General features: G+C 40.9%; 1 protein-coding gene across 2 annotated transcripts in view; it reads right to left on the bottom strand.

Annotated features, from left to right (window-relative positions):
* Positions 1-10,110, bottom strand: part of Atp13a4 (ATPase 13A4) — a 122,985-nt gene extending 112,875 nt beyond the window's left edge. For both annotated transcript variants that reach the window (XM_027412923.2, XM_035444663.1), the window contains exon 1: positions 10,048-10,110. In XM_027412923.2, coding sequence (XP_027268724.1) covers positions 10,048-10,110 — 63 coding nt within the window. The remainder of the gene's footprint in view (positions 1-10,047) is intronic.
* Positions 10,111-13,773: the final 3,663 nt, after the last annotated feature.

The following is a 13,773-nucleotide window of genomic DNA, read 5'->3' as shown; positions in this document are numbered from 1 at the left end:
GATCTTTGGGTTGCTGGGTATTTCCAAGTTGAAGGATAGCAAAACTGAAACAAATATATACCATTGGCTGGGGAAGTTTTTTACTTTCCTAGAAGTAAAAAACTTGCTCATCATGCACAAAAGTCTGAATTCAATCCCCAGTAATGAGGAAAAATGTTCCACACAATAGTAAGTTTCCATATGGCTCTTTCAAACATCCTTAATGTTAGTCATCCTTTCCCCAACCTCTTCCTCTACCCTACCCTCCCAACAGCCTCACCACTAAATGCCCTTTCCCATCATTCACCTTTCCTCTTCATATCACCAAACCTATTATTTTGTAAATGATACAATACGTTTAGTTGGGGCACCCTACTGCGCTGGCTAGTTTTATGTCAATTTGACACTAGCTGAAGTCATGTGTGTGGGAGGGGATAGAAAGGAGGTAGGAAGAGGGAACAGGAGGAGAGGAGGGGGGGACTATGATTGGCGTGTAAAATAAATTTTTAAAATTAATAAAAAATGTAGGCAAGCCTGAAGAACATTTTCTTAATTAGCAGTTTATGGGAGAAAGCCTAGCTCATGTGGGAGGTGCCATCCCTGGGCTGGTGGTCCTGGGTTCTGTAATAAAGCAGGCTGAGCAAGCCACGAGGAACAAGTCAGTAAGCAGCATCCCTCCATGGCCTCTACATCAGCTCCTGCCTCCAGGATCATGCCCTGTTTGAGTTCCTGTCCTGACTTCCTTGTGACAGGCTGCGATGTGGAAGTGTAAACCAAATAAGCCCTTTCCTCCCAAAGTTACTTTGGTCATGTTGTTTTATCACAGCAATAGGAACCCTAACTAAGACACCTACACAGGGGATTATGCTCATCCCAAAAGCCATAAGTTGCCTACTAAAAAGCCCACTGCTGGGAAACCCATCCTCAAGTTGTTGGTCATAGGTGTCCCAAGACCTCCCCACCAAAAAAACAAAAAATACAGGCATCCTGATTGTGCAATAGAATTTGATGGTAAGACCCTGTTGCTGAGAGCACTGCACACATTGGTCATAAGCCATGGAGAAATCAAGTTGTTGTTGACCAGAAAGCATCCTCCCTCCTAGCGACGGGAATTGAGAAGTCATCAAAGTCTTACCCAGGTATGAACCCTTTGAACAGTAACAATCACCAACATTGCAAAATATGCCCATGGGTGAAATAATGGCATATTATGAGGGTAACCAACAACTTCATGATTAAATATAAAGCCCTGTTCCACAAGAGTAAACATAGGCCTGGCACTGTAAGTGGCCAAGAATCCATGGTTAAGGAGTTCACAGGCCCCAGGGGTGAACCTTCTACTGTGATTTTGCTAAGTAGGCATAGCATCAAACTGCTCTCTGAATTCATATCTCTCTACTCATAAGTTAGTACAGTCTCAGACCCCATCAGTGAGGCTGATGGTAGTTTGCTCAAAAACTCACGGCTAGCTGCAAGTACTGAGAATAAGTGTCAGCCGAGTGCTCAGCGACAAACAGGACATTTATACAGCACCCTTTCCATGGGGCACAGAGACCATTACAGAGGAGGGGCAGAAAGATCGTAGGAACCAGAGGTCAGAGAGGACCGGAGAGAAACAGTGTCTTCTGAACATGATAGGACTGCTGCGTTCATAAACTCACAGCAACTATGTCTACTTGAATAAGACCTGGCATAAGATCAAGCCAGTCAACATTTAAACATGGAGTGGGAAGGAGTTCATGACCCCTACCCCTAAGTGAGTTGCTGTGAAGAGTTTATGTCTTCTGGAGCAAGGAGAGCCTGTTTTCTTTAAGGGTGTGATCCTTGTAGGTTGACCACACTCTAATGGTTGGCCCTACACCCAGGAAGATGTAGGCAGTACACATTAGTTGATGGGCTGGTTTTTTTCTTTAAAAAAAAGACATGGATTTGGGGGACAGGGAGTAGGAGAAAAATGTGAAAGGAATTAAGGAGGGAGTTATGGGTGAATATAATCAAAATACTTTATATGAAATTCTAAAAAAAAATAATAAATAGCCTCTTGGTGATAACCTGTCTATGAGAACACTCCTGCCACAAAGGAGAGGTGTGCCCTCTACATGGTCTTCCTTCATCCCTCTCAAGAAGAGAGAAGAGGAAACACACAAAAAAAGCCTCTGTTGCACAGCCTCAATTCCTACTTTATGGATATGAAATGTCCAGGATACTATAAAATCACCACAGTCAAGTTAGCCTTGTACAAACAGTAGTCTGAGTGTTGACTGCTCCCCTGTCCTCTGCCAGCCGACAGGCAGAAAAGCATGGCTGATGGAAGGATGCTCCTCCAGGAGGAGGCAGCACTGAATGGAAAAAGATCCCAATAAACACATTTTGGATTTTCAAATATTTTAAACTGGCTATAAAAACCAACCATTTTGCATTTATATGTTTCAAACTATCTATGCAAACTTAATTTCTTGAATACTTTTGGAGATGGCCTCCAATCCTGGTTCTTCACTCACACTATCTATTTACAGATTTTGAGAATAAAGTACCAGAGTCTCACAGGCTTGCAACCTGACTCTGCCCCAAAGTTGAATTCCAGAAATGATAAATTGATAACAGTCTCAGCCAGGACCTTGTGTGCACCCACCAAGGTCAGAGAGAGTCCAGGTTTGAGAGACATAGCTGTGGGAAGCATACAGAACTCGCCTCCTATCTGTTCTTTTTCTGAGAGAACATCCAGGCATGGACGTGCTCACTGGCCAGAAGACCAGCCTGAGGCAGATCGCAGGACTAAGGAGGCTGTGTCCTCATCAGCTTTTCATCTCCAACTATGTGGTGATTTGGACAGTTTGCCAAGGTTTTTATGATAAGCCTTCAAAAAGAGCTGCAGATCATTAAGAGTGGTGTCTTACTTCAACTAATCCTCACAGAGCCTTGAAGCACAATCCTTGGGCATATCTCCTCTGGACACATTATCGAGTCGCTAGCTCCTCGGGTCACATCTCTGCTCATTTCTCTGGGCCTTGACACCTTGTAAGTTCAGGTGCTGGTTAATTATTGACTAACACTCTTTACTCCTTCATCTATGAGTAGCCCACAGAGCACTTGTAAATTTCTAGTTCCCATTGAGTATAATACCTTCAGGTATGTTTTCCTTTCCTCAGCTAGAAAAACACATTGCTCGGTGTGGCAGTACACTGTAGTTCAAGCACTTAAGTGTCTGAGATAGGAGGATAGTAAGTTCAAAGTCATCTACATAGCAAGACTCTATCCTAAAATACACAATATCAAACCCACGCCACCCTGAAGAAATCAACAGTATCAAAACTTTCTTTAAACTGCTCAGTGATTTCATGTTCCTCTTTAAATTCTTAATCACAGGGGTAGGAGTGAATCTTAAGATATCATCTTCATTGAGCCGTGGTCCAAACAAGTAAAGTATGTATTATCTCTGCCTTGTAAGACAAAGTCAAAGAGGGATGAGCATAATTTGTTTTGTGGGTATAAAAATAAATACTGTCAGAGCCAACACGTCAATGCAAGCCTCCCATTTCCTGGTGTGTTCTCTTCCAATATGCTCAGCTATTTCACAGCTAACAAGTAAAACAGCACATCTAGAATTGTGAAAGTCCAATAGACAGCAAACCACTGAATTAGGCAAGAACTTAGGCTGTCATTTACCATTTACTTGGCCAACTGAACCTAGGCATGTCACTTCATACCTCAGTTTCCCTATTGTTACAAGAGAGATGATCCATGTCTCATAGTTAGACTTAGAAGATAAAGTCAATTACTTTGTGTATAGTCTTAGTCTATACTTGGCCCAAATCATCATCAAAATTTACTGTTTACTATAACCATCTGCAATCCCAACTTGTCCCCTCATGCTAGGACACTCGCAGCCATCTGTAGTTAGTGCCATTTCACTCACTCTCTCTTAGATTACAGTCCACAGATGATGAATTCCTTTTAATTCTAACATGTAAATACTGTCAAATCCCTTTTCTACCAATCGTCCGTTCTGACAAGATGTTAGTTTAGTTCAGACATTTCCTCACTGACTTTATCTTTCTCCAGTCAACTTTGTTCACCCCATGAAAACCCTCCATATCACTCCTAGTCACAAATATTCTGTGGTTTCTACAGTGTGTCAATCAGGATAGCACCCCAACTATTCTAATTAAATCGAAGCCCATCATTGTAACTTCTAATTCAGAATGGGGTCCAAGAATGTGTTTTTATATAGGCCCCATGGCGCAGTGCTTGGGAATCATTACAAAGGAAAACTTGCAACCCTTCTGCAATGTCTTACAAAACCCTACACAGTGTTACCTACCCCTTGGAGGAAAGAGCATGCCACCTTTCCCCTTAAAGTTTGCTGTCACCAAATTGCTCCCTGGTCCTTGTGCCCACAGGTCAACATGCACAACTTCCATGATGAAACCTCTTTGCAGCACAGGCTCGTTGTATTTATACCCAGTGGTCACAAAGGGCCCTGCACTGCAAAAACCCCTTCACTTGGTGTAAGACGCTGCTACCACCCTGAAGTCCTTCATAATTGTTGGACACAAGCCATTTCCTTTTCATTTTGCTCTAGGCCTGTGAATTATGTGCTTGGCCTTGTCCACTCAGCTATGAGCTTTTTGGAGGCAGAAACTGTTTATTATTCACTCAAGCTCTTCCTGGTCAGCCGGGAGGTCTCCTGGTACTGACCAGAAGTTGCTTAAATATCTGTTGAGCTCATACATGAATAAATGATATACTAAAGTGTCACAGAAAAAAATAGTATGGTGTGGCTAATTAACTCTGAAGAATATGCTCTTTATGCTTGGGAAAGGGGAAAGCTAAATGACAAACACATGGGGAGGGGAGTATTGACCAGTTTAAATAAATAACATAAATTTTCTAGCTTTTGTTCTTTTTTAATTACTCAAAGCAGTTCTCTTTCTGAGCACTGTTGCCTCATCATTTTTTCCCAGAATGTAAGACTTCAGGTTAATAGAGCTTGCAATTACACCGTCCAGTGCCACAGTTTGTGACAGGGACTGTGCTGGACTCTGAGTGCAGTGAGGGGAAAACGGAGGGCCATGGAAAGGTGGCTGGGAAGGAACCCTGCTCTCCAGAAGTGATTAAATCCCACTCCTCACAAGTTTCTACCAAAGATGGGTTCACTACATGGGAGTTCTGCAGCGATGAATTGAGAATAAAGACATCAGACTTGGCCAGTGTCCCAGCTTCCTGAACATTTCAACTGACAAAATGTCTCAGCCTGAACACAATTCCTCCACTATGCAATCTGCGGGCCCACTGGTTAACATTGGCAAGCATCTCAGAGGTGCTCATGAAGCATAGTAAGTAAGTGGCCCTGAAGTCGGGGGAGGGGCTTCTGCTGCAGAGTGTTAGAGAAAAAACAGAAACATCAGCTACCAGAGTGAGCCAAAGAATTGGAGAGGACAAACAGCCCCAATGCATGGCGATGACACAGTGGGACTGTCAGTGTGGCTCAGCCCACATACCACCTGCTTCCACTCCAGGTGACTTGCAGTACTACCATCTTGCCAGGCACTCAGAAATGACCTGGAAGTTGAAAAGGAGTCTCCTGCATTTCCATATTCACTAGTCTTTAGTTTCTCAGACTTAACATAATTAACTGTATTAAATATTTGCCAGCATATCACCAAAAGCATCGTCTTTGTGACCACCCTTTCCCTTTCCCATACACACCCTCAGACACCATCCACTTGTTTGTAGAGTGCATCATGGTGAAAAGCAAATCAAAATAATCCCATTCTCTTAGCTAAAAATTCGTACATTTTAGGTTGAATGTTTAATGCAGCACTAGTAACATTAGTAGCAAAAGAGGTCCTAGGCAGAAAACAGAGATGCCAGTTAACATGTTTAACCTCGTCAGGGAAATGTAAAGCTAATACAGCTATCAAATATCATTTTCCTAGAGTAAATGAGCCAAAGTTAAAAAGTAATAGTTGAGGATAGATTGGAAGAGAGAGGAAATATACATAAAAAGGGATTGCTGCACAGAGTATAAATTTCACAGCACAACTTTTAAGAGAAATGGAGTATTGTGTGTCAGCCAGATGTTAAACTGTATATCACCTTTAGTGAGACAATGTTATCTTTGAGCATTTGCTCTCAGGAAATAATCTGAAGAATGTCCAAAAACACCCAAAATTGTCCATCATAGCCAGCACGAAATTAGGAATAACAAGTAAGCAACTTAAGAGATGAGGAACTATTCATACAAACACAAGTTAAACACTGTAGTAGCCACGCAGTACTGTGTCAAAAGGAGGATTGTCTGCGATACACCTTTAACTGTAACAAAAAGAGGTAGTCTTCAAAAGAGAGTACAGATTCCATTCTCTGTGTAAAAATGTATATTTATGAGGATTTGTATGCATCCCTTAAGGATAGATTGTGATTGGTTTTATTTGGGCACAATGCATAGGAGAAGCAATAGGTAATATCCAAATTGTATCTGTATGTATGTGACAGGCAGAAAGGAACTAAGGAGAAAACAGTATTTCAGCTATGCGCTGGCAGGGTCAGGATGGAAGGAATACTGCAGTTACATACAAACTTCCATAGAACAAATTTTATCAACACTGTTCATTTCAGTGCACCAATGTGCTATCACAGGATGTACAGGTACACTGCAGCCCATTACCCAGCATTTCCATAATACAGGAGTGCAGGCACAGAATTTGAAGAATATAGATAACATTGAAATGTACTACAATCATTAGAATAATATGGTTTTATGAATGCATTGTATGAGCCTGGAAAAAGAGTCACCAACATGGAAATTTTAATCATATTCAGATGTAAACTAATGGATCCTATCTACTTTGTTCTTCAGACCCAAGCTCTTACCTCAGTCATTTCACAACAAACATATGTCACCTCTAAAATCAGAAAATAACCAAGTGTTTGTTCCTTTACTTGATAAAAACCTAGGAGCAAAATCAGGGGACATTGCTTTTCCAACTCTTGCTAGAATAAAACATTTCTCCAGAAAGATTGATTTCATTAACGTGATCAAGGGTTGATCAGTAAAACGTTATCATTATCAGCCACATATGAGGAAATGGACAGTAATACTTCCAAGTCATTTCAAAAGAGAAATGTACAACACTGGAATTCATGGGGGCATGAACTCCCAGGAAGCCTAATACCCTCATGTCATAAAAAGGAACCATCCCTCAATGAGCCCAACAAGGAAGGTATAAGGAACAGAAGCCTCTCCAATTATAAGTGATCCTGACAGAAAACAGAAATATATATTTTAATAGAAAAAGTGACTTAATTGTTGTGGGGCATTGTTTTATTTGAATGTGCCACTCCTACCTTTGTTTAGACAGTAACTGCTCATGAGTCACTAAAATCGTTCCTTCTCAAAACATTTCTACATGGATGCTCTCAGCTATTCCTCCTAAGAACCCTGTGAGGCAGGTTGTGTAAAAAAGGACCACTACTGTTTTATAGACTGGGAAACTGGGGCTTGAGAAAAGGGCAATTGTCTAGTCCAAGCCCAGAGTGTGCACTCTAGATATCTTTCTGAGGCCTTTTGAGAAATTCCTGGCTAAAGATCCTTGCTGAGGGCACTTTCCTGTCCTCCAACAGGGTCTTCTGTCTTTTAGTGTTTTATTTTTCACTTGGCAATACTGCCTTCAGGTCACCCATGATTACTCTTCAGTCCCTGCTTCTTTGATTCTGAACTGAAAGATAATTCCATCTATTCTCAGCCTGTGAATATTCATGTTCTTCTTTTACACGAGAGATAAACTCCAAATTGTTTGTTTCTCTTGAAATTTGAGGCCATTTCTATCATTGGAGGGATTACAACTGGAAATGTCCACACTCGTGGCATTTACAGAGAATCTGTAAACAATTTTGTGTGTCACATTTGTAGACAATCTTGGCTTTCAAAAAGGGGTTAGCCTATAAATCAGAAGAGACAGATCTACTCAGCAAATACAAATTCTGTAAAACAACAGACCTTAGAGTATCTAAGATCAGCTATTCTCCTTACCCTTATTTTATTAGGAGAAGCAATATGTTCTATTTAGAGTGCAGTGTCCCCAGTAAAATCTGAAAAGGTATCCATGGACTGTGTGCAGATCCAGAGCCACAGAATTACCATCTTCAACCAGCCCATGTGATGCTCCAGCTCTTGGCCTTACTGGCTAAGACAGCCTTAGGCAAATTCTTTGTACATTGCTCTCCCCATAGACCTCCCAGGGTCATAGTGAAAACTAAATGGCCATGAAAATACTTTGTATACCAGAACCCATAATAAAAATATATGATAGATATAGATGATGGATAGATAAATAGATTGATATGATACGGTATGATATGATAAATCATAGACAACTTTTGAAGTTTACTGCCATGAGTGAGGAACAATGCAGTAAGAAAAAATGATGCAGCACCAGGCAGGTGGCCAGGTTTCCGCAGTCAGAACAGTACAAGGAGCTGAGTACATATTAATGTTGTACCTCTGCTGAGCCTACTGGCCAAATCACTGCTCACCAACATACACAGATAGCATCCTTTCCCCAGCCAAGGTGCTCAACTGGGTTTCCAGCCGCATACCAAACTGGGCTGACCCCCAAATGCCATTGGCAATGCTGTAACAAAGTTGCTTCATCTGGAGCATTTGTTAGACTAGGGAGGGTGTCTTCAAGAATATAGGTGATTCATAATGTTAATTCAAAGAAAAATTGTGGTAGAGAAGAGAAGAGAAGAGAAGAGAAGAGAAGAGAAGAGAAGAGAAGAGAAGAGAAGAGAAGAGAAGAATGTGCATGTCTACAAATGAGAAAGGAGGAAGGTATACAAGAAGTCCCTGCCTTCTCCTAAGAGCATTCAAGATGAGAATAAGGACTCAACTTCAGTCTCTCAAGGAAATGCTTGGGGCGGGGAAAGGAACATAAGCCAACATTAGGCCAGAAAGTCATTTCTTGTGATATTACTTGATAGTTAAGTCTGAAAGAAGTAGAGAAATGATGAAGAAAACCATCTGCATTAAGGTGCCCTTTACTTCTTTATTTTTTTTTCAGCTTTGATAGATGGGATCTATTCCAAAATGTCCAAAAAAAAATGTTGTTGCTATAGAAACAGGTAAGCAGATTAAACTTGAAAGACCAGTTTTAGAACAAAGAATTTAATAGTCAGGACTCAAGCAATTAACCAAGAAAACATTTTAAGTAAATATCTTTCGGGTTTGTTATTTGTATATTAATTCCAAGAAGATAAAACGCTATTATAGAGTGAGAGCATCACATTTTCACATTTTAATTGCATCATTACTGGCATAAAAGGCTATGCTTACACAATTAGCAAAAAGACCTTATTAAATAGAAGTGCACATCTCTCTCTCTCTCTCTCTCTCTCTCTCTCTCTCTCTCTCTCTTGATTACATTGTAATTGAGAAATATCACTGTAAATTCAACAAGAACAAAATCATTTGATTTTTTTACAGTTCTCAAGTTCCAGGAGGATTTCACAAAAGAAAGAGACAATGAACTACACAAAGTTTTCTGTATCTACAGCAGTAAATTTTTTGGAAGTAAAAAGAAGTGTGTAGGCTGATAGTTGTTAATATTTATGCTTTGTTTCTTCCCTGCTAAATAGCAAGATTGTGAGAGGAGAAAGGGGTCACAGACCCAGCAACCAGCTGCCTTGCCAGGATACTTTGGGGTTCAGTTCTTCCTTTCAGGGAGTACCCTGGACCTCACCTTGGGGACCTGCTGAAACCAGAGTTCTGAACGGAACTTTGCATACAGATTAATAAACAGGCAGCCCTGTGTTCCTTTCCCCTTTCGTCTTATTTCAAATGAAAATAATCTTGATAAGAATGAGTACAATATGTTCATTCTACCGAACTCGTGCTGTCAGAAGTTACATTTATGGGACGGGGAGATTGCTGGGATATTATCTCTTCTTGGGTAATCCCAGAGTCAACATGCAGTCAAGTATGTGAGTGTGTTCACGAGTGTATGTTCGTGTAAGCTAGGGAAGGGGGGCTGGAAGAAGGGGAACAGTATGTGGCTGGAATCTTACCATCTCGTTCTCGTCTCCTTCATTGAGCAAAGCATGCTGGCCGGTTTCAAGGTGGTCCCCCATGGAAAGGCGCTCCACTTCTACTCCCCGACCCTTGCTTGCAGACGCTTCCAGGGCCAACTCCAGAGCCACCTCCAGACCGCTGAATGAAAGGGTTAATGATCAATCCTCCAGGTTAAAAAAATACTCCTTCTTTAGCACACACCTTCTTTCAGCAAATGACAATACTTAGCAAAGTGGACTCCTCCCCCGGGCACTTTGTGCCAGGAGGAATTTCTGGCTGCTCCCTGCTCCTGCATTCTCTGAAGGCAGCTGTCTCCGAGGAAGCCGCTCCCATGCCGATCTTTTTGTACCCAACTTACAGGGAAAAGAACTCATTGCCTGCCCACAGCCTGCCAGCCTAAGGCATCTGACTGCAAATCCAGCAGGACAATGAGGAGTTGGCAGGACCCTCTGGAGAAACAGGCTCAAGAACTCCCAGGTCGCTGCTTTATTCACAGAAACTAAAGAACTGGGGTGTGGGGAGGCTAACAGAGCTAAGGTTTTCATTTGCTTAGTTGAAACCTCTAATCCATAGGGTTTCAGTATCATTCTCATTCCTTTTGCTTGCAAATAGTACAGATTGTTCATAATCCACCTCAACAGATATTTATAATTGTATTTCCCTTTTGCACATACACAAAAAAATCTACTTAATGTGTGTATAGATTTAGGCTTGCTTTTCTTGAAAAAGATGTAGTAAAGGCATAAAAGTACAATCAACTATTCCAGGCAGTCCTTTTTAGCTGAAATGTTTGTGGGTCAACTCTTAATGTCCAGAAATAAAATATTCAAGTGATCAAACAACAAAAATGTGGGGGGTTTTGTTTCCTTGATTTTTTAATTTTTATTTTATGTGTATAGGTATTTTGCCTGCATATAAGTCTATGCACCATGTGTACACCTGGTGACTTCAGCAGCCAGAGGAGGGCACCCCATCTCCTAGAACTGTAATTAAGGTGGTTGTAAACTGCCATGTGTGGGCTGGGAATCAAACCCAGGTCCTCTGGAAAATTGCTCTTCACCACTGAGCAATCTCTCTAGCCACACCCGCAATTATTTTTTTAATTTAAACACAAGTTATGCAAAAGTTAGTTTTAGCATAGAAACATGAAATGACCAGGTCACATTTGTTATCCTCAAGCTGATGTCAGAATTCAAATAGATAAATAAGTCTGCTAGGAGGCAGGTTCTTATTCTGCATGCTGGACATAAGTCTGGGATAACCGTAGAGTCCCAGTGTGGTGTAGAGAAGCATAGAAAGAAAGGTATCAGTCCTACATCTCTGAGTCAGTCTTCTTGGTTAACCTACAAGAACTGACTTGGAGAACCTGGAAATACCAGGCAGGAATGCCAAGGAAAGGGAATGGTGAACTGTGAGAGTGTGCCGATAGCACTGACCAAGTGTAATGGCTGTTTTTAGACTAAATGTTGTTTTAGCATCCGTTGGTAGCACTGATGGTAGTATCTAAGGACATGTACTTTAAAATTGGATGACTTGGCTTCAAATTTGGATTTTACCAGATGGCACCTTTGCCACCTTGGAATATATCAAGCTACATAAACTCCATCAACCTCTATTTTCTTGAATGTAAGTGAGAATGGTGACAACAGAGCCTCCCTCTTGAATCTGTGTCTTGAGAAATAGGGCCTGGGAAGACGTTCAGTAAAGGGTAGTTAGTGTTCACACACTGTCCCTTCCAGATGGCACTGATCTCTCCAACTTAACACAGGTAGCCCATAGAGATTGAGATAAAGGTGTGTGAGGAAGACAGACAGACAGACAGACAGACAGACAGACAGACAAAGAGATTTTGAGCAAATGATAAAGCACAATATAAATCTAAAAAATAAAAGCAAGCTAAGAAAATTCATTGTAACAGTAATCATGTATATACATATTTTTGTGTATGCAAGTATAGTATGTAGTTCTTGGAATTTCAAAAAAAGCATTATTTAACCAAATAATAAAAGTAAAATTAATATTTTATCACATGGAGATAGAGGAGGAGTGGTTGGGGGCGTTAGAGAGGATAGGAGAGGGAACAGGAGGAGAGAAGGAGAAAACTGTGATTGGGATATGAAATAAATGAAAAAATTAATTAAAAATATTTTATCACAAGGTAAACATAAGAAGTTTCTTTTTAGAGATAATGAAGACAGTCTAGAATTAGTGACCATAGGTCTTTGTAAAATGACCACAGTTCACTAGTTTGTATTTCAACAAGCAACCATTTAATATATTTAGCAAAAGAAATAATAAAACAAAAAGATTTCCAATTGCATCTCAACTTCAGCAAATTGGTAGCAACTTCAGCAAATTTACAAATTGGCAGGGTAAGTGACAGAGCTAAAGGGCAGGTGTGGGCCATATTTAACTACCACCCCCCAGTGGAACTGGCCATGCTAGTATTGTTTTCTTCCAAGCAGAACCCTATATCTGCTTGGCAACTCACCAGTTGTGATGTTAAGTGAGTAACTGATTGGGACTGCAGGAAAAACTGCACACAATCTTACCCCAACAAATACATTCTCTTAGTATTTAAGACAAATGTCAGGGGAAAATTAAATCCCTACCATCACTAAAAAGATTTGGAGTGAAAAAAAAAAAAAAAGGAAGAAGAAACATTTCAAAGTTCATCAAAACTCATGGCTCAAAGAACTGAGAACTCTCCAGCAGTGAAATATTTTCTTCAGGCCTCTCAAAAGTGCCAGTGTTGCAAATCTAGGCTTTATGTATGTCTGTAAGTTCATGGGCACTCTTGCCTTCACTTGGTAATGCTCAGCTACACACAGGAACCCCGAGACAGCAGATTCAGTAGGACAGCACATTTAGCGTGTATGTCTATGGAGAGGTTACTACTCCAAGCATTCTGGACAATACCCACTGTGGTTGATACTATGCTGGTGATGCACACTCAGCAGATGATGAAACCTCGGTGCCAAAAATAAGTAATGTGTGTAAATGGAAACAATTATCAAGTGGCAAAATGAGCACTTGAACTCAACAATGATGCCGCTCTCTCAATCCTTGTTACTAGGACAGCACTGTTTCTCTAGGTTTGTTTAGCACATCCAAAGTGATATGACCTTTCATGACCTGAAGAGCCTCTCTATGGAGGAAGCATTTGAGAAAGAACTATAAAATGGACAGAAAATTATTCAGCAGGTGAAGATATGGGGTCCAGGGCAGGGAGAGAGGCCATGGGAAAGAGTTCTTGAAACAAGAAATCCATGGTACAGAGAAACACAGAATTCTGTTCAGTCACTTCCTCCCCCTTCACTGCCCATGGACAAATGTAAGGGGAACAGGATGTGACAAGAAACACAGATAATGCCGGGCAGTGGTGGTGCACGCCTTTGATCCCAGCACTTGGGAGGCAGAGGCAATAGCTAGCTCCAGGACACAGAGAAACCTACACAGAGAAACCTACACAGAGAAACCCTGTCTTGAAAAAAAGAAAGAAAGAAAGAAAGAAAGAAAGAAAGAAAGAAAGAAAGAAAGAAAGAAAGGAAGGAAGGAAGGAAGGAAGGGAGGAAAAGAAAAAGAAAAGAACGAAACACAGATAAAGCCACTCTCTGCAGGTTTTTGTATGCCAGGCCTGGGGTTGAGCTTAACACAATGAACAATGATAACATAAATAAGTATAGTTTGTTCTGCCAGCCTGTGTTGTAGGAGCAGCTACA

This window comes from Cricetulus griseus, chromosome 4, assembly GCF_003668045.3.
Source record: "Cricetulus griseus strain 17A/GY chromosome 4, alternate assembly CriGri-PICRH-1.0, whole genome shotgun sequence".
Taxonomy (NCBI): Eukaryota; Metazoa; Chordata; class Mammalia; order Rodentia; family Cricetidae; genus Cricetulus; species Cricetulus griseus.
Note: the sequence above shows the minus strand (reverse complement) of the source record. Positions and strands in the feature narration are given on the sequence as shown.